Consider the following 21788-nt stretch of genomic DNA (forward strand, 5'->3'; position numbering starts at 1 on the left):
CTCCTTTCTCTAGAAATCTTAAAGCTAACCATTCATCTAACCATAAAAATATCTATCTTCTATGGAGCTGTTTTAAAGATACATCCTGAGATTTTTAGCTTTAACAATGCCACAAATGCTAAATATCACATTAGATCTTGTGTAGCACCAAAAGAACTGTAAGTCATTTCAGTTGTACTATAAGAACTAAAAATAGCACTGAATGCTAATAAGGAAGCAGTATCTCTTTATTGCTCAGATGAACCAGTAAAGCATTAAAAGAAAAAATGATTCCTATTTTTAATGTAGCTCTGGTTCCTGTTTACACACCCTTGCACAGTTTGTCCCTTCTTTCCTTTTCTATTACCATCTTATTTTTCTAAACTAAAAAGCAAAAAAGTTGAACAGTTAAATAAACCAAACAAACGCATAAAGCAACATAAATTTGTCCAAGTTAAATTCTTTCCGTTGAGACCTTTAAGAAATAGTACAATTTTAGATAGCTTCAGCATCCTGAATTAGCGATTGGGTTCCACAAAGTACCTCCAGTGTTGGGGGCTTATTTTCCTGAAAGCTCCAAAATTAATTTTGCTTTTAAATTTTTATCCATTACTATTTTCAATTTATAAGTAGATTTTAAAGGTATGAGAAATGCCTGCATCTTTGGTGAAGATGCACCCTAGTACACCTATGAGATCAACTGTACAAACTCCTAGCAATTGCTCTTCTACTTTGGATCAAAGAGTAGAATCTATCATGTTTAAAAAATTCCTATTTAAAGAATTAATCTTAGGCTAGAAAGAGTTACTAGAAGATGGTTCAACTCTTTCAGAAAGTGTGCCTAGTAACTCAGGATATGGTAATTACATTCTGAACTTACGGAATAAAAGATACGGTTTCGAATTCTGTCCACACTGGTCCTAGGTGGGCAGCTAAGCCTTCCCTGACAAGCCATTACTGAGAGGTGTGGTGGCCCAGTGAGGAGTGACACTGACAGTGTGAGCAGGTTTAAGAGAGTTTGTTGATCAATGTGAAAGTCTTGCAAAGTATGCTCAACTCAACAAATCTTTGGGTGGTATCAATCAAAGGAAAGAAAAATACCCATTTTGGATTGCATAAACAATTCCTTATTTAGAATGCTAATATTACAGCCACAAATGGGGCCTGGATGTCACATAAAATGATTTCTCCCCATTCAACATCCTTGGTTTTTGGGAGAAAGCAGCTGAAAAACAAGAAGGGGCACTTGGTGTACAGGAGTGGCTGATTTCAAAGTCCCATGCTGGCCACTCACGAGAAAAGGGTTAACAGTAAGCTTAGAAAAGTACTCCCTCATCTGAGAAGAAAAAAAATATATACACTAAAATATTATTTCTTTTAGAAAATACTACTAGAAGTGTTATGTAAATCATGTGTACAACCTGTGAGATCCCAGGTTCCACTGCTTACCTTCCCCCTGACTAAAGTTATCAATGCCATCAATGACATATTACCTTTTCGCAATTTCATAAGGAACCTTCACGGGACAGCTGGCATGAAATGCCAAGTTTTACGAGTTGGGAGCAGCTCTGATGACAATGAAGAAATAATCTGGATTACTATGAGAGTCTGTATACACATGAAATACAAGTCAAAGCTCAACCACTGGCTGAATGATTTCAAAACAACAATCCAAACCTGTGGTGGAGCTAATCAGGTGGTTTTTTACTGATTAGATATGTGACACTCGACTGCTTTAATTTTCTCCTTTCTTAAGAGACTCCCTCTTTCAACATCATGAAAATAATAGCCAAGTACAGACTAAGAGAAAGAACCTAACCATTCCAAAGATTAGTTTTCACTGTGGCAAAAACCCACTGATCCCCAAACAGGGGACAACTGCCAAGAAGGGGTACAAAGGGGGAGGAAGGAGAAGAAAGCCAGGGCAGACCTGGCCAAATTGGCCTCCACACACGGGGGCCCACGCAGTGCCAAGGAAATGGCTAAATCCAGTCACAAGAGCTATCTAGATTTCACTGTAGCCACTCTCCTCTCTCTCTCCTCCCTTGGGTTACAGCCCTTTTCTCAGGCCTTTGCCATTTCCTATCAGGAGCCCTGCAATAATCTCCTTTGCTATCAGATCGATCCTCCCACTTGGACTCTTCCAGCGGGTCACTCCCTGCTCTCGTGTTGCTCAGGGCAGCCCCACGCCCGGGCCCTAAACCCTGGCGCTCGGTGCTCCCCGAGGGCAGTGGGCCCATCAGAAGTCTAGATGGTATTCCTGGTGCGATGACTTCACAGATGTGCTTTCTTCCGCCAACTATTTAATTTTTCTCAGCCGCAGTTTCCTCATTGAAAAAAAAAGAAGGGACTAATTGGATAATTAATGGAAGACAGCAGCGTAAACTGTAAAAGCTGAACAAAGACACAGAGTTTTTATTACCATCTCAGCACATTTTCTGCAGCTCATCTTCTGCAAGCCTGATCCACTAAGTATCCTTTACAGATATGCAGGGTTTTTGGCTATCATTTCCCTACAGGGCTGTGCTCTGCTCCGACCCCTCCCTCTTCTGACCTCTCCCTCTTCTGCTACCTGGAACACACTGCAGTCACTATGGCCAATCCCTCCTCTGAACCCCAAAGTAAACACTAACGGCTCCTATGTATGGAGTGCCTCGGGGTAGTTTTCTAGGTGCTTTCCATTGTTTTACTAACAACCCTGGGATGGTTCCCATCTTACAGATGGGAAGATTAAGTCAGAACAAGTGAGGCTTTGAGATGCAAGGTTTTCCCCTGAGGCCACAGAGCAAGGGACTCCCCAAGCAGGCAGGGGCAGGCGGTGAGTTGGTTGGGAAGCGGCGATGACCTGTGTGCGTTCCCCGTATTCCCGTTCACGTGTATGAAGAAGAGAGATTAGGATTTCTTCAGTGAGGTAGCAGGAACATACGTTTCAGTGATACACAGCAGGTTCTCAAATAACATCATTTCATTTTAATGTTGATGAGAAAAAATCGACTCCTGGCCAGGGCCACTGTCTGTGTGCAGTTCTCATGTTCTCCCCATGTCTGTGTGGGTTTTCTCCAAGGACTCGGGTTCCCCCCACATCCCAAAGGTGTGCACATAAGGTGAATGGCGTGTCCACATTGTCCCCGTCTGAGTGAGTCTGTGTGGGTGTGAGTGTTGCTGCGATGGACTGGTGTTTTGTCCAGGGTGGGTCATGTCTGGGCCCTGAGCTGTCTGCCGGAAGAGGCTCTGGCCACTGAGACCCTGAACTAGACTCATCAGGTTGGAAAATCATTATCTTGTTTTTATCTGTCTTTCTTAAATGTCTGTAGAGTTAAGATTCAGTTCAGTGATTTATATTAGAAGTGTTTGGGTCTTCAGAAGTTTGGTGATGTTTTTATAATCAGAAATACGCTGTAGGATCTTAACTCTTATTTATATCAATTAGCCTGTGGTCAAACTGGTTTCCTGATGAGTTGTTTCACTTAAAGTGGCAGTTTCCAAGAACCACCAGGGACAGTAAGTGGGGACTTACTGTATCTCTGCCAGTCAGGAGGAAGGAGCTGGCAGTTAAAGGAGAGAGGGCACCTGTTGGGATAAGAGCAAAGAAAGGGATGAACAGGCCTCATCCAGCTGGAAATCCCTCTGATAGCCCAAACCACTGTTTTTGTGTTGAGAGTTTAGACTCCATGTCATTCTCCGACATCCAAAAGTTACACTTGGACCATAAATTATCTCACTATTTTGATCTAACCTGGCACTGATATACAAAGAAGAAAAGAAAACCAAAGATCTATTTATCCTTTGGAATTGAACTGTCTACTTGTCGCTCTCAACACACCTGCCACCCAGCCTCTGGCCATCTCTACTCTGCTGGGATGGCCAGAGCCACCGGGAGGGTTGGAAAGTGTACTTTGGTTTTCATTCATTTGTCAAATACTTAACTGAGAATTGTGGCTGCCATGGCCACCTTCCACCAAAATCCATTCTGTTTCCTCCTGGGCTCACAGCAAGGCGACATTCCCCTGCCTCCCCTGTGCTGGGCTGGGAGAGCACAGGTGTGCCCCTTCTCAGCCTGGCCTAGAAGGCCCCCCATTCATCCCCTCCCTGCTTTTTCTCCCTTGGGCTGCAAAACTTATGAAAATGACTAAAGAAGCCTCAGAAGCTACATGGTGAAACGACACGACCTTATAGGCACCACCAAATGTTGTCCAAACTGAGTAATCTGGAAGATCCAGATTTGGCCTACAGGATATGGTCTGTCCATCTCTGACCTAGAACTTGGGTCTAAACTTTTAAAAACCAAAGGAAGAATTAGCATTTTTATCTCTAGGTCCTACTTATTATTGCATGACACCTGAAAATTGGATGAAATTCAAAATGGGAACTATAAATAAAGTTTCATTGGGATACAGCCACATTTGTTTGTTTGCATATTGCCTGTGGCTACCTTAGCTGAGTAGTTCTGACAGCAGCCAGCCCCACAAAGCCTGAACTATTTCCTACCTGACCCCCTACAGAAAAGGTTTGCAAACCTGCGGTCTGGAGATTCCACGAGAGAGATCATTCCGTTTAAGTGACCAGACCCTCTACAGTCCCAGGAGGACACTGGGTGTCTGGCTGCACGGTGCTGTGCTGAAAGTTCAGCATCATCATCAGTCATCACGGAAGGAGGCCATCCCTCAAAAGATTTGGGAGCTTAGTGCTGCCCCCTAAAACAGGGTAAGAACAGCAATCTTTACTGGCTAACTGGAGTGTTCAGATGAAATGGGCTAGATTAACTGCTTTCAAATTTTTCTTTCATCAGTGTACTGAATGATCCCAGTATTATACTCAGTAGGGAGGTTTAGTTGATTTAAACTCACTATGACAATTGAGATCCTTGTAGAAGCCTGCTGTGTTATAAAACAAATGTCCAGGCAGCAGACATATGATCAATAGGTGATATACACTGATCTGATTATTGGGTTATTGCTATAATAAGACACAGTGTGGGGCCCTTCAAATTCATGACACAACCGAAGTCTTTCTTTACCCCCAGCTTTACTGACATATAATTGATCCGACTTAATTCTTAAAACAGTTTTGCAAGTCAAGTAGCCAGGTTTATGGATGAGGAAACAGGCTCAGTAGGAATAAATAATTTCCCAAAGGTAAAAAATAACAAAAAACCCTGAGAAGTCAGAGCTTGGATTTGAGTCTACATCTATTTGAATTTGAATCGGATCATTGTCATATACTTCATAAATTTGAAGACACTACCACATTTTACTTACTCACTGGCTACTATGCCAGATTTAAGGATTTGGCAATCAAGGTTCAATTACATTAAAATATAATTAATATTTATTTTATGCCAGTCATGGTGCTTGTGTTTTTCACATTTGATCTCTAACCTCTTCCGAGCCTCAGTTTTCTCATCTGTAAAATGGGCTTAGCAGTTTCAGAGCATTAATGTTGACTTAAATGGGCACATAGGAAATTCTTAATAAGTAGGACCTAGAGTTAAAGATGCTAAGCTTTATGTTGGCTTAAGTGCTCGTGTTTAGGTTTTTGTGTTAAAATGGGGCACATACTAGGCCAAATCCATATGAGCAACAAGAAAAGATAAATGTTAGAGCAGTCAAGCCACTGAGTCTAGGTATGTCGGGGAGTCCTCCCACAGAGGGAGTCATGCTTAGGGCATCAGCGCATTACTTATTTGGAATAGAAATCTGGGGTACTTGCTTTGATATCATAACTGTATTATATTATCTTTTTTTTTTTTTTGAGAGGCCTTTAATTAAAGTTGGGGACAGTGAAAGAAGAATAGGGCCTAGGATAGAAGAAGCACCAGCAAAGAGACTAGGTGGGGAAAGAGCCTAGGCTTGGCTGCTTTGGCTCACTAAGAAGTCAGAGGAAAGGGGACCTTGGGGACAGGTTCAGGGGGTTAGCCCAGGAGGAGCTGCCACTGCCCATTGCTCCCTCAAGTCTCCTAGAGTTTAGGAAATGCAGGCTTGTGGGGGAAGGAGAGGGGAAGGGAAAGGTGTGAGCATGCTCCAGGGAGGGAGAGTGCGCTCTATTTTTTTTTTAACAGGAGAAAGTCAAAGTTTAATACATGTGCATGGGAAATTCACATAGGCACCATGATTCCATGAAAATTCCAAAATATACTGTCTATTTCAAAGAGAGCACCCAATGAAAAAATCAAGACTACTTTCCTCAGTGAAACTGGGGAATCTGGATGTAGTTTGAAAGCAATCTCTAAAAATGCATTAAACAAAGAAAGCTGGGACAGATATTAACAACAACCTACTTTTCCTGCTAATATGCTGTTTCTCGTCTCTTCCCAGCCAAGTCTGCCCTGGACCCAGCACCCTCCTTTAGTTCCCATCACCTTTGTTATTAAAACAACACTTCCTTATAACACCCAACATGCCTGCTTCCCAGGGCTAGGATTACACGGAAGGCGGGCCATTCTCAAACTTTTTTTGTACATAGTGCTGGAACATGCCCTAATTTTGCATTTTATCAACCAGATCCTGTGTCCCCTTACTGAATGGCCTACTCATTGAGTTGCCTAAGCTACTGTGACTAAGCTACTTCTCAAGTATCTGGTTCCCATGGAGACAGAACAGCTATCACATTGTCAGGCATTCATTTCTTTCTAGGCCTGGAGAGTAAGGCCCAGCCTTCCATGCTCTCCTTGACAGTGCTCAGGAACACCACGAAACCTGTGCTCCAAGAAAAAAGGTTTGCTCCTGAGCTGCTTTAAGACTTCTCAGCCCCAGGAAGCCAAAAGGATACAGGATGTTCTGATCATCTTGGTTATTATTATTGTCAAGATGAATCCTTGTTGAACCACAGATTTTTATAAGGCATGATACTCAGATTTGAGAGCAAATCCTGCCTGACTCCAAAGCTCTCTAATGAGGAGAACATTAAGCAAGCTTTCTTGCATGCTTTCAGGCTACAATTCAGTTAGCAATTGTGTCTTCAAAACCTGCTTGGAACAGGAGACACAGGCTGACCTTGAGCATCCAGCACAAAGAAGGTGCTCAAAAAACATTTAGGGAGAAATCAAGCTAAGAGTGTCTGAGAAGCTTGTGATCCTGGGCTGTGCACTGTCGACACCAACTTGGACGTCTCTAGCCCTGACCACTGCCCCATTCCCCGGGCTCACCTCTGCCTCCTTTCCTGGGTCAGGTGGATGTCTAATAGACATCTCAAACTTGTCCAACACCAAACTTTCCATTTCCTTTCCAAATTAGTTCTTCCCCATCTCAACGCTCTCATAAGACTATTCTCCCAGTTGCTCAGAACATCTGGCAATGATCATTTTATTCCTATTGCTCATTGCCAACCAATCCAAATCATTTCCAAATCCAATTTCTCTCCCTGCAATAGAATCTAGAATCCAATCAGCTCTCTCCATTTCTATTGCTAGTTCATCAGATCACTGCCAAAACCTTCTCTGTTCTCCCGTGCCTCTGCGCCTATCTGATTCTCCACACACAGCCAAAGACATCTAAAAATCCAAATTGGATCTGTCATGTCCTCTCTTGAAGACCTTGAATGACATCCTATGGCATGTGCAATGAGATCAACTCTCCTGACCATGGCTGCGTGGCCCTTTGTCCATGCTCTCATCTCTCTTGATTCCGCATTACCATTACTAGGCTGGGCCACAGTGCCCTCTTCATCTCTCAAGCATCAAGCCCTTTTCTGCCTCTGCACTTGCTGTTTCCTTTGCTCAAAACACCCCCCCCCCCCCCTTTCTAAGCACATTCTTTCTCTTGAGGGTCACAGGGCCTCTTCAGGTCTTTCTGACCTCAGGCTCAAAGTGCTGTTCAGGAAGACCTTCCCTAACTAGGCTTTCTACATTTGCTTTCTCCCAAACCCCTTCAACTTATAAATAAGTAAGTTTACATTTAAATATCTCGAGTTTGGCTTTTGGAAATTATATGAGATGAAACTTTTTATCACCTGCTCTAGAATGAGAAAATTAAACAAACTAACAAAATATCATTTGATGAAGCCTCAAAATACTAAGGGTTGACACTTTTAAAAATTAAACTCATGGTATTTGTAATGTTTCCTTTAGATATTTTGAGAATCTGAACGAAAAATTCTAGGGAACCAGAAGTTTCTAGGTTAGGCATGAATTCCATGTGTAAACTAATAATTTATGGTCAAAGATTGACATGAAGTCAATAGGTCATGGAATGTTCACCACCTCGCTTTAAGTTGGCCCCTCTCAATGGCCACAAAGAACTGATCAAGACAATTATGTGCATCAATTTGGCCCTTAGTGAGAAAGCTTTTAAAGACTTGAGATTTTCTGGATGGTTTTCAAATGCTGGTTTTCTACGTGCATGCTCTTTCCAACACTTCTGTGTGGGTTCCAAGGGCCACTTCTCTTCCACAGAAGTTAGTTGTAGGGACATTATAATGCTTTAGTTAAGATCTTCCAGATTCTTCCTACTGGTTACATGTTGATGTTTCAAGTATTAATCTTTAATTAGTAAAAAATAGGAATATCCCTATTTCTAGTAAATAAAAGTATAAGTAGAGTATTAATATAAAAAATAATACAAAAAAACAACAAAGCAAATATTTATCCAATCCTTATTGTACTAGCCTCATAGTAGACTTTCTTAGAATGACTGGTTCTATGGTTTTATTTTTATAATCTGAATTTTTGTTAATTGTCATCTTCTCTCAGAAATTTAACAATAAGATGGGACATATTGTGTTTTACAGATAACTTATCTCTGGGCAGAAATTCAAATGGTGGAATATTCTTATTCTTACAAATGTGTATTTTTTCCAGCCTTTTAATTTTTGGATTAGGCATTTCTTTAGGGTTAGGAAAAGGAACACTGTACTGTGAAGCTCAATTGATAATCCCTTACTTTCACCTCCACAACTGCACCTGCATAGCATGCACTCAATTATATTTATTGAAACAACAAATACCTGGATGGAATCCATGATGACAACATGCACATTTTATGGGTGTCAACTTTCACACTAAATTGTGACACCCAGAGTCACCAGACATAAGAATTCCGTTTCTAAGGTTCCAAACCAAGAGCTTTAAGAATCTAAGACTTGTAATATTATTTCTTTAAAGATTTTAAAAAATTAAAATATCATATTCACAGAATAATTTCAGAAATTACCAGTAGTCACTTTAAATAGCACACTTTTTGAGTGGGAAAGGTTTATGAATCCATCAAGCAATATATCAAAAAAATTTCCAAGGTTTTGGAAAACCCAACTGCAAAACATTGGAACTGAAGGTCTATTCATGTAAGGTGGTCTACGTTACTTTTTACCTATGACACCAAGATAAGTATTGTAACAACTCGAAGATAGAGTACTGGTCCTATTGTCATTCAGTGACCCAGTATTACATACCAGTCACATAAATTTAGCTCTATGGCAAAGGGACTTATAAAGACATTCATAACAAGTGCTTTGAAAATAAAATACTAATATTGCTAATCACTGAAAACAATAGCAAGTGAATATGTGCTCCATTAAATATGTTGTAAATTAAAAAAATAAAAGGGCATGGCAAATAAAAAAAAATACAACCCAAAAGATCTATGTCGTCTATACATTTTAGTATTTCATCCTAGAATAACATTTCAATAACTTTTATTTACTGGGGTCTGAAATAAGAATGAATTAAATTGCATAAAGTTTATCTCATTTTTAAGGACCTAAAAAAAAAAAAAAATCTCCTTTTGTTCATTTACATGTTTTTGCCTTATGTATATATCTGATGATATAAACCCATCAAGTTATTTTCCTTTTTAGATTTTAAATTTGTTATTTAAAGTTTAACCAAATCCCCATTTGTACAAAAAATTCAATTCTAGGCCTTGTTACTCTGAAGGGAAAAAAAATTGCCTCTTAGTACTCACCCGCCCGTATCTGTTGGCGTAGGACCCAGTAAGCAAGGAATGGAAAACGATGATGGTCTCGTCCAAGTCCCAGATGAACACCCTCTACAAAGGAAGGACCAAATCAATGCCTCTTTCTCTTGCTGGAGAAGCCTTATTATTCAGTTAACTTCAACATGAATAGTAGTCTTGAAATGGGAGACAAATAAAAACTTACCAATCTGAACTTACTAATTTTTAAAAATACAACTATTCAAAGTGTATCTCCCAGCTTTTCTTCAGCTGTAACCTCAGATGACATACAAGGGGGTAATTCTATTAGCAACATCAATATCAATATAGGAGAGAGATATAATCTGTCCTGTCTACTTCTGGAACAGGTTCTCAGCTCCATTATGAAAAAATAAAAAATGAGCTAAAACTAGTTTGTTTATAACTTCTGAGACAAAGAGGGGCAATTGATTAAAAAATCATTCAACTTATCTTTCCTTATCTCTGCTCTCTGTTCAGTAAGAAGTGTTAAAAGAGCTGATCTTATGTTTTATTTTTATCAAGCCAAGAATTTTAAAAATTGCACAGAAAAACTAAAACTTTACATCATCTATTCACCTAATGTTACCTATTGGGCAGTTATCAAATGTCCGGGTTATATATTGCTCCTATTTGGTTTCCTTATGATTAAGGATAGTTAATAACTTAAGCACACACATCACTCCTGCTCTTGACACACCCTTGGGGTATTTGGAATTGGATTTGAAGAACTCATTTCTAAAAGGTCTTTGAGATACCACAAAAGGCCTCAAGCCAGCTTTTCTTCTTTACATTCTCACTCATGCCAATACATATTCATATAGGTTCTGCTGAAAATTCTCACCTTTTCGGCCAAAATAATCATGTTTTCCACCATCACATTTCCACTTTGGCAAAAAACAGAAACTTAATTGCAGCGGATTCAAGGCTATGAAATCTACCAACACTTTAAGGTTTTATATAATCGCTCCTGCCTTTGAACTCCACCAAAACACATCTCATAAGATGATGACCACTTCAGTTTAGAACATTCCAGGTTTTCCTTTCTTAATGTACATAAGTACATGCATGTCTTTAATTACTTAATTGAAATGACAATGATATAAAGCACTATAAGAGAATTTTGTCCAAGTAGAATTATATCATTCACTATACTTCCTTAAAGAGAAATTAGCAGATACTTTACCACATAGCTAAAATGGAAGAAGAAACAGAAATAATTGCTTCACCTATAATTAATACAGAAGAGAAAATAATGCTTTACTTATAGTTACTATGGAAAAGAAAGCAGTAGCAAAAGCGTCTGGGTACCCTGGTCACTGGCGTTGACAATGCAGGTATACGGAACCATCATTTGGCTCCTAAGATGCTTTGTTATTTCCTTGGGTATTGGCAATGACATACCTCCAGATCAGAGTCCGGGGGAGGTGAAGGGTTATTGTTTCTTCGGCCTCGACCACGTGACTTCCCATCTGAACCTCGACGTAATCGATCAGAATCCGAATCTTTAATGGGCGTTGATGGGCTATGGATGGTGCTGTACTCTGTAGACAGACAGGAAGAGCTTTCATCTTGGTTTTACGTGGTGCCACAATTAACCTTGTTTTAATTCATGGGGAAGTCTGAAGAGCTGAACACACTTCACTCTGCTCAAAGTCTACATTACCTTCTGCATCGGCAAATAATTTATGAGATATTTGATGCCAAGGCTTGTTTTGAAAATATATGTCAGCAGAAATGACTAAAATTTAACTGAAGACAACAGGTTGTACTCAGTTGCCTAAATTTTCTTTGTGCTTCTCTATGATTAGATAGTGCTCCCCTTGCCCCCCACTTCAGCGCTTGTTTCTGTCACTCCACGGACAGTGCCTGGCCATACTGAGAGGTTCACACATGAGCCGTACAGCCGCTCTCACACCTACAAAAAGGCTTCTGAAGGTCCGTGGAAAGAAATGAAAAGAAAAATCAGCTCTGTGGCAGGGGAAACAATCACTAGACAGAGTTTTTTGGGAAATTAAAAAATCTCCATTTTCTCCCTCATTTTATGTGAGATGAGAGCAGAGATATATGGGCAATGCCCGCGCTCTATACAGCACTCATCACAGGTTCTTCCTATGTCTTACTGTCTTTGAACCAAAAATCCCAAGCTAGGCAGCACATTAACATTACTCATCTGGGTAACTCAGAGAAATCACAGAAATAATCATATAGAAACCACAAAATAAAGAACCACCCCCAAGCAGCTCAGAGGAATGGCTGGGCAGTTGTGGAGTTGGGCGGAGACTCTTACCCTATTTCCAGAATGAATAAACCATTTACTCTCACCCATTAGGTACATTTTTTTCTTAGTCCATCCAGTTCGCATCAGACGTCTACCTCCCCAGATTCCAGATGTGCCAGTGTGCTGGCTTTTGCCAAAATCTTGGCCAGATTTCTCTGCTAGATATGGGTTGGAATCTCACAATCTAATATAAGGAATGATCACTCTCACTGAGACATTGTTGATGTTACATTTCACCAAACAGAAAACTACGGAGAACAGGTGAAGGCCTTTATTACTGTACTATCAACCTCAACCCTACCAACAGGCCATCCATGCCTCAAACCATGTGGTCTCAGTATTACTTCCACGTTTAAGCCTTAGGAGTCAGGGTAAATAGGAATGGATTTTGACAGAATAAATTCCATTTCTAAATCACGTGAAACAGCCCTATACCTTTGTTTAATTTGAAACCTAAATAGATGGCTGTCAGTTTTAGAGGAGGCTTTTCATAGTAAACAAGGCAGCAAACTTCCTCGTGTAAACAGGTCACGTGATCCTCACACCCAGAAACCACGGTGATGACTTATAAGTCCCTTAGTTAACTATGGGAAGAAAGTCTCATACAATGCCACTCACTGGGTCCATTTATGTAGTTTCCTGGGATGCATTTTTGAGCTAACTCATAGGACTGTGAGAATACAGTGCTGGCTGGTCAAAGTTAAATGTTCTCAAAATTTACGTTAGATCATTTTTCTTGCAGAGAGAGATAACTCTGCCATCCTCTCTCCTCTCCTCAAGTTGTTCCAAACCAAGCACCTCCTTTCTATGTTTTATAGAGAATTAGGAGCTTCAAATGAATATATTTTTTAAGGAGTTCACTGGATTCAAAGTTGTGAAGAAAAAGTCTTGACCTTCCTTTTCTTTACATATTCTACAATCTACATCTCCAGAACCTAGGTGCCACCATTTTAAACAGAACACATGTGACTCTCTTAACTAGTTTCAGAACACAGCATTTACTTTGCAACCAGCACCGCTGGCATCAAATTTAACCTGTACTTTAAGTACTTGACTACAAAGTCTATCTTGTTAAAAAATATATATTTTTATTGATTTTTTTTTTTTGAGAGAGAGAAAGGGAGAGAGAGAGAAACATCAATATGAGAGTGAAATATCGATTGGCTGCCTCCTGCACACCCCCTACTGGGGACTGAGCCCGAAACCCAGGCATGTGCCCTGGCTGGGAATCGAACCTGTGACCTCTCTCTGTGCCCGGGATGATGCCCAACCAACAGAGCCACACCGCCAGGGGCTGCAAAGGCTATCTTGAATTGCGAGTTCTACAGCTTTGGGAAGTTCATTTTGAGAAGAAGCTATAGGACATCAGGCAATGTACCTTATCACAATATGTCTTTTGCCTTGACTTTCAGATAGCTTAGGGTTAACTTTGTCCTCAAAATTTATCTTACCTAGATTTTCCTAGACTAGATTTCCCCCTATTGTTGCCCAGTCCTTTATTTCTTTGTGTTTCCTTCTGTACCCCCGTTCTAAAAACTCAATTAAATCTTTAAAAATGTATTCCATCTCAATTTTTTAGAAATGAAAAGGTTATAATTAAATTGATTACTCACTTCTGTAACCTTCCCACCCTCCACCCAAATAAACTCAATGAGCAAAGTATACAGACAGATTTTAAAATCACCTTATCTAAAGTTTTTCCAAGTAGGAAAAAAAGCCCTAAAAGATGGACAATCTGACACCTTCAAATATTAACACACACACAGTTTATACGTCTCAACTTCTTAGAAGGAAGATGAAATTTAAATGATGCAAGCTAGTTTTAAAAAAATCTCTTCCTCTTTGTTCTATGAGGTAGGATTAAATGCATCTACTCTCCTAATCAGCTTTCCTAACTCTAACTTCTCCTTCCTCCTACTAGTGCAAAACAACCCAACAAATAATTTAATCTTCTAATGCACTGACATCTCATGTTTCATTAAAATCCTCTCCAAATTGTTCAACTTTATCCCCACTGAGATAATGGATGTGCAAGTACTCAGAAGAGCATTCATTCCATTTCACAAACATTGGCTGAATGCTCACACTATTCCAGGCACTGTACCAGGGAGGAGCTTGAAGCCTAATGATGAACCAAAGAGATATGGTTCCTGCCTTCTTGGACATTAAAATTCAGAGGGAGGTACTGATTCATGATAAAAACGAGAGATTATAAAACAATATGGAAAAGGTTGTAACACGGGAAAGGCAGAATGCTAGGAGAGCACTGAGGAAGTCCACACGACTCAGATTTACAAGGTTGTCGAAGCTTCCTGAAGGTGGAGAAAAACTCACCAGTGAAAAGGGAATTGAAATGTGCTCCAGGCAGCCACATGGGCTTGTGGGGGGGGGGGGGGGAGAAAGAGATTGAAATTGAGATTGAAGAACTGGGAGGGGGGGATCAATCTGACCTGAATCTATAGAGGAGAGTACAGAGAGGCGGGGGAGAGGGCAGCGGGGGGGGGGGGGGGAGGGGCAAAGAATTCAGTGAGAGAGAGATGTGATCAAATTTCCATTTAGATAGAAGACTCTAGCTCCAGTGTGGCCAGGGTACTGGAGACAAGTGAAGACTAAAAAATGGAGCCCAGCATAGAGGATAATTCAGTTAACTCAGGTCAGGGATACTGGTGGCCCGGACACAGGGAGTGGGGACAGGGAGGGTTAATGTTTTGACGTGTCATTAGGAGGGGAAGCCAGTTGGAGAAGGAAGGAAGAAGCCAAGTAGGGTGCTGAGGCTTGCGGGGTGGCAACTGGGCAGATGATAATACAAGGTATGAGATTTAGGAAGAAAAATGGAAGAGTGCAGGTGAGGCCTCAGGTTTGTCCTCTGAACATACAGGGGAGTCTGTGGCATTCATGTCCAGTGGGCTGTTAGACTGCTTTGAAGCTCAGGAAAGAGGCGTGGTTTGGAAATTGAGAGCGATATAACTTAAGGAATGGGTGTAATTAAAAACATGCAATGTTATAGGAGAGATGGGCAGAGATAGATGGGAGGGGTGTGAGAAGGAAAACCTAGGTCAGTGTACCACAGAGGAAAGAGCATGGAGAGAGAGTGATCGGTAACTTCAGAGCAGCAAGAGCTAAGGTAAATGAAGAGCGAATTCAAGAGTCTTGTAGATTTAGTCAAAGAGGTTTTTGGTATATTTGGCAAAAGTATAGACTTAAGAATTATTTGGGAGGTAGATTGATGAGATAAAAATGGACAGCAGAAGGTAGAAGAGTAAGAGCAGGGGTTAAAACCCTTGAAATGTTACTGATGACCCTGTAATGGCCAAAATACAATCATTTTTAATAGATTTCAGAGAGAGGGAGAGAAACTTCTATCTCTTATATTCCGCACACACCCTGACCGAGGGTCAAACCCACAACCTGGGCATGTGCTCTGATGGGAACGGAACCTGCCACCTTTTGGTGCATGAAACGACACTCCAACAAACTGAGCCACACCAGCCAGGGCGCCAGCCCTTGTTTTTCAGCCCTCAGTCGTATTTGGCCTCTCTGTGGCTGTGCTGACCACGAGTTCCTTTAAACCACGTACAGGTCCCTGTCCTCTGCTCATCCTGCCCCTCCCACAGTCCTTGTCAGTCTCTTTGGAGGTCTCTTCCTCTGCCCGAAACTTTAATATTAGTGTTCTCTATGTCAGTGATACTCCAAGTGCTGATCTAGGACAGAATAAGGAGTTTGCATCCAGATGTTAATTAATGCAATCCGTCCTTCATCAAAAGTCTTGCTCAGATGGAAAGGGGAAAGTCGGCTAAAGTAAACAGCAGGCTCAGTGATGCCGTTGATTACATTCCGGGGCAAATCCCTGTGTTCTCCTGGACTAGGAAGAAACTGTTAGTGGACAGGCGGCCAGTGGCCGGACTGTATTTGAAGGGCAGGGCACTAGTTTTCGCTGTGGTCCTCTCATCTCACTATACGCTCTCGGTGGTTGGTAGTATTTGTAGGAGGGGTTTCAACGATAACCTCCAGGTTGATGATTTTAAAGCTTTATCTCGTGATCTCCTGACCCGACCATCGTGCTGTTTGCTAAACCTCTCTGTGAATATTCTGTGAACAGTCCAACTAAAGTTGTCTCAGACGGAATTCTCCTCCTCTGTTAACAAGCCTGATTAGCGGTACCAACATCTACCCAATTTCCCAAGCAAATCACATCAAGACTAAGTTCTGTGGCTTTTATCTCCTAAATACTTTTGTTCTAACTCAAGCTCTCACCACCCCTTGGTTTCATTCTTGGAAATGGCTGTTTCCAAGCTTGCCTCCCAGAGCCTTTCAACGATCATCTGTATCACCATCACCTAGAGCTTAGAAACCCCTCAAAGCTCCAGGCTCCTAGTATGGAACAGGAAGGGCCATCTGTATTTCAGGACACCAAACTAGGGACTCAACTGCCACTTTTCAAATCTCGATCTCACTACTTATTAGTAGTGTGATTTGTGCAAGTGATTTGCCTTTTCTGAGACTCAGTTTCATTTTCTATGAAATGGGAATAAATGAGATAACATAAAACTGATGTACAGTAAAGGTACTTAGAACGATATGTGACACTAACACCCTATGATGTTAGCTACCCTGAGAGAAAGAAAAGTCCCACCGAGTGGCTCCGTGACAACCTGATCTCTAACAGATCCCTCCCCTTCATGGTCTGCACTAGGGACAGACACACCTGGTGTTCTTAGTTGGCTGCAAGTGCCAGGCTGTTTCAAGACTCTGCACATTCCATTTCCTTTTCTTAGGAAGCCTTTTCTCAATGCAACTCCCTCCCCCAATTTGTAAAATTCCTTTGAAAATCCCTAAAGATCAAGCTCAAGTACCTTATTTGTGAATTCTCCATTTAAATCTTGTTTCCTCCTTTGTAATTACATTTATCCCTATCATAGGGTTATATAAATTTTGCAATTATTTATGTTCACAGTGGATAATATATGATTTGGTTGAATTATTTTGAGCAAATGTCCATCAGTCCTGCTCTTGGAGGGCAGAACTGGTGGTATGCTTTGTATTTTGAAAGCACAGTACGCATCTAGAGTGCCAGGTAGACATTTAAAGAAATCAGTGACGGAAGGAATGAGTGTTTCTCATGTTTAGTCCTTATACTATTAAATCTATTAAGATGATCTATTATTATTTCTATTAGCTAGCCCGAATATTTTCAAATGGAAAATAGCTGTTACTTTTAAATCTTACTTAAAAGGGAATGTTTAAATATTCAATCTTAAAGTATTAAACTTTATACAAGATCATTAAAATTTTACATTTATAAATACTACTAAATCATTCCATAAAGCCTTCAATATTAAAAAGGTAAACAGAGAACTGGAACTCAGAAGATTCCACCTAGTTCCTCTTGGTTTCTCTAGTTCCCCTGAGCTCACAAGTCTTACTCGAGCCTTGGGGAAGTTACCTCTGTATATTTCAGTCCTCGGTCTCCTGGTTTGTCAAACTGAGGTCAAGATTTTATATTCCTTTGCTAATATATGATTGTTTTAATTTCTTTGCATATTTGCAGATACTTTTCCAAGCCTGATAGTTCTTCAAATTATGTTGATATGTCCTTAAATCATGCTTTCCTTCACAGAAGTTTTTGATTTTTAGGTAGTCCTGCTTGCACAGCATGAAGACCTGGTTGAGATTTAGGGATAAGAGTGCACATTTATTTTAAGGGTAGCAGGGAGTTTCTGCTCTAACTTTACACTCTTGGGACTACATCTGCCAGTGGTAGATGTAAAGGAAGCAGGATACAGGGCTTGTGCTCTGGGAGGGCTCATTTCTAAGTCTGAGTTGAAAGACTCCTCCCCACAAACAAATAAGTAACCTGACTCCTCGTGGGGAGGAAGCATTTGTCACATGTATGACATTGGGTTGAAGCCAGGGCAGCTACTGTCTCTGGCTGGATCCTAAGTCTACCTATGCTAAGACAATACCAATTACAAAAGGAAATGCAGAGCTTTGGGGAAAATCCTTATAAAGATTATCTGAATTTAGTGAACATGGTAATCAATAATAATACTCTATTTGTTGCTATGGGAAACTCAGATAAAAAGAACAGGGTATATTACTTCCTTAAAAGCAGAATTACCATGTTTGAGACTCAAGACTTAAAGTACATGGGACAATTATACAAGTGAGCGTGAAGATGACGACAGACAGCAATCAACACCCAGGCACCCCCAAACTTTGAGACTCTCAAAATCAGCAGAAGTATATGCAAAAGTCATCATCGGGTGGCATATCAAGTCAAAGTCAGGAAGTTTGAAAGAAAGAATGCTGAGAGCTTCGTTCTGATTTGATGAGGAAAGGATGCCATGGTTTTCCCCAGGAGTCAGATGCATCAAGCTTGATGCCACTGGCAGAAAGAATCCAATACACCCACTGGGTATATTTCTGTTTATAATTTTTAAAATTTGTTTTTTAATGGGGAAAAACTGCTCTGTAAAACTAAGTTAACTGCTTTAAGGTAAATAAGTGAGATTGCATCTTATTCCAGGGATAGATTATATAATCAATACAGAAGGTAAAAACCACACATAATCACAATTACCCCCAAATTCTCCCAATCAGCGGTACTATGAGAGGCAAAGGCAGTGAAACCGACCTGTAGGACAGCAGGATATGGGTCAAAGGCCATGATGACACACGGAGCCAACTTGCCCACACTATTTAATTTTATTTTTTTTGGTCCGTACACTCTAATGCAGTGGTCAGCAATTTTTTATTTTTTTTTTGGCAAAGAGTTGGATAATAAATATCTTAGGTTTTTTGGCCATATGACAACTCTGCTGTTAGAGCCCCCAAACCACTAGACAATTATGTTACTGAAGGAGTGCAACTGTGTTTCAAAAAATCTATTTACAAAACAGATCTGGCTTATGGGAACATAAAATCGTAAAATCATGTTCATTAAAGTAACTGTATTTTATGCATCTCCATGGTGACTATGGGATTCAAGTGACTGCCACCTGACTTCTCTGGGCGATGCCACTTCTTCAAAGCCATCATAAGCATTACGTGTTAAAATCGTGTGGTAAAGATAGTAATGGAAACATGTTGCTGAACTAAGTGGAGAGAGGTGTAAAACAAGGGGCTATTTTTTTGGAGTTGCTAATAAGTAGAAAAAGAATTTAATATGCACTTTGTAGAAGGTCCTATCCTGGTGGTCAGGGAGCTGAGCCATCTATGATACCACAATGTATCTGCCTTGAACATGCCAACAAGGCAAGACAAGGGTAGCACTTTTTTTCTCCTGAACACAGTAACACGATGTGCAAGACAGAGTCTCCTCGGGTGGATACAGGCACCGGACACATACGTCCTGGGCACGATTTTGGGTGCTCATCTCTAATACCATGGCTAGTTGCTGGCACCAAGCCTAACAAAACTGCAAGACAGGCACTGTTCCAGGTGCGTGGCCCTGGGGACACTGGCCACCGGGCTCTTTGTAGTTGACTGAATCTGGAGGTCACAAGTGCAAGCAGGCAAGCACACCAGTGACACCAGATAACGAGCTGTGTTTCTGAGCAAAGAAAAACTGAAAGGCCCTGCCACTGCCCAGTCCTGCTGTTCGCCATGTGGGGACATGGGGAAATTTAGGTGAAAGGGCAAAGAAAGGGGCACTGGGCCTTTCCCACAGAACACTTAGATTTTCCTTGACTGACAGTGACCTCTCACGATTGAATCTGACGACTGTTCCTCCCAGGCCACCTCCAGGCTGCGGACGCTGTGTCTCCATGGGTCCTTCTCTCCTGTAAGGCCAGGAGGGGCAAGGGCAGCCTGGGTCCAGCCTCTACAGTCAGAGCGCCTCGGAGCTGAAAGCCGAAATTCCTGTCACTCTCCAGACTAAAGAAATTCCAGGGGTGGCTTAAGCCTCACACCTGAATTCTCACGCGACAGAATGTTATACTGTGGAAACGAAATGCTCACACCAGAGATGTATATGTATATGCATCGCTCCTTCAGATCAATTTCTTTTTTTCTTCCTCAATAAAGGGGAATAATGCTGGAAAATGTCTTTAACTAGATCTTTATGTATTGTTTCTTAAAAACAATCTTTGACACGAATCAATGCACAGCAGCTACAAAATAGCTCATCTCCTTGCTTGGACCTGATTTCCCATTCGTGCACCCTTCAGTCCTGGAGCTTTGGGAATGAATAGGGAAGCTTTTCTTATGCCATATTTTTACAAAATGGTCATTAATGCCACACTATACTGAAGATGGCCTGCAACCTCAGATATAATTGAGTTTCACTTTTTCCCACCTGCCCTCTCACCACTGCGATTTGTGAAATTCTGACTCAGGAGATGCCACTCATGAATGTTTTGACCATAAAGGTTTCTAAATGGCTCGGAGCATTTTCCACTCGCTTTCTTAGAACTCATCTGTGTGAATCTGTGGAGATGGCAGCTGTTTGGATTTGATCTTTCTTGAACTTCTGAAAGAAAAATCAATATGCAATGCTTCCTTCTTAGGGAGTGGTGCTCCAGCCACTGCCCCTGGTCTGCTGACCGCTGTTGATCAGGCCACTCTGGCCATGGCCAGCTCCACGACGTGTGACCTATGCAGTTACACAGGGCTGCATGCCCAGATGGGCCCTGCACTTGGTTTAATCTCTGCTGTGCTGTCTGGAATTCCTTTATGAACAAGGGGCCCACATCTTCATTTTACACCGAGGCCCTCAAATTATGTAGCCGGTCCTGCCTCTAGCATCACGAACAAATCTCTGAGCATAAGCTACCTTAGGATTACATGGTAAACCTGAGCACCTATTCTGTGCCAGGCAACGCGCTAAGCACTGACACTGTAGCTGAGCAGAACAAAAGCTCCTGCCCTCACAGCAGCTCAGGGCTGCCTGCATTCCCTACATACCAGGTGGCCACCAGCAGCAGCAGGAGACGTCTTGCCACTCTTTTAAGACCAAGTCTCCCCCCAGCCACCTGGCTTCTCATTCACTGAGGCAATAGAAGCTCCTATTCTACAGTCTCTGTGCCAGATAAACCTCCTACCAGGACTTTTTTTACACTCCGCCTGCCTTCCCTCTTGTTATGATGAATGAACCTTCTGCGCTCCTAAGGCCAGCCCGTCATCTGGGCGCGAGATCGCGAGCCCGTCACCTCTACCAGCCAGAGCTCCCTGTCTTCTGATACAGGTTAGGCCTATTCTTGCCTAAAATATACCCCCAAATTCTCTCTCATATCTGCTCCACTTCTCAAATAGCCTGCAGTGTATAGCAAAAATAAGTAAAAGAACTGTGAATATTTGCTGCCTGAATTTCCTCTCCTCTTCTCTTTTGAACCCACTTCAATCCTACTATTTTCTCCAAAACATCAACACTCCACTATGACAAGATCACCAATGACCCCGACACTGTCAAATCCAACAGTCAAGTCTCAGTTTTCATTTTTCTCAAGTTTTCACCGGCCCTGCACACAGCCCAATCACTCCTTCCTCCTGCAACTCTGACTTGCCCCGGACTCCAGGAGGCCTCCTCCTTGGTGCAAGATCCTGGCCTTGACTGGCTCTCACTCCTGCACTGACGCTTGCTGGCCTGGTCATCTCATCCAGGCACCTAAGCTTTAAGTGGCATT

At 41.4% G+C, this 21788-nt stretch overlaps 1 protein-coding gene across 13 annotated transcripts in view; it reads right to left on the reverse strand.

The window, feature by feature from the left end:
* The window catches only part of EYA1 (EYA transcriptional coactivator and phosphatase 1), a 281949-nt gene that overhangs the window by 54758 nt on the left and 205403 nt on the right, over positions 1-21788 (reverse strand). For all 13 annotated transcript variants that reach the window (XM_081117344.1, XM_081117349.1, XM_081117348.1 and 10 more), the window contains 2 exons: positions 11289-11428; positions 9876-9959 (listed from right to left, as the gene is read on the reverse strand). In XM_081117344.1, coding sequence (XP_080973470.1) covers positions 9876-9959; positions 11289-11428 — 224 coding nt within the window. The remainder of the gene's footprint in view (positions 1-9875; positions 9960-11288; positions 11429-21788) is intronic.

This window comes from Miniopterus schreibersii, assembly GCF_964146895.1.
Source record: "Miniopterus schreibersii genome assembly, chromosome: 17".
NCBI lineage: Eukaryota > Metazoa > Chordata > Mammalia > Chiroptera > Miniopteridae > Miniopterus > Miniopterus schreibersii.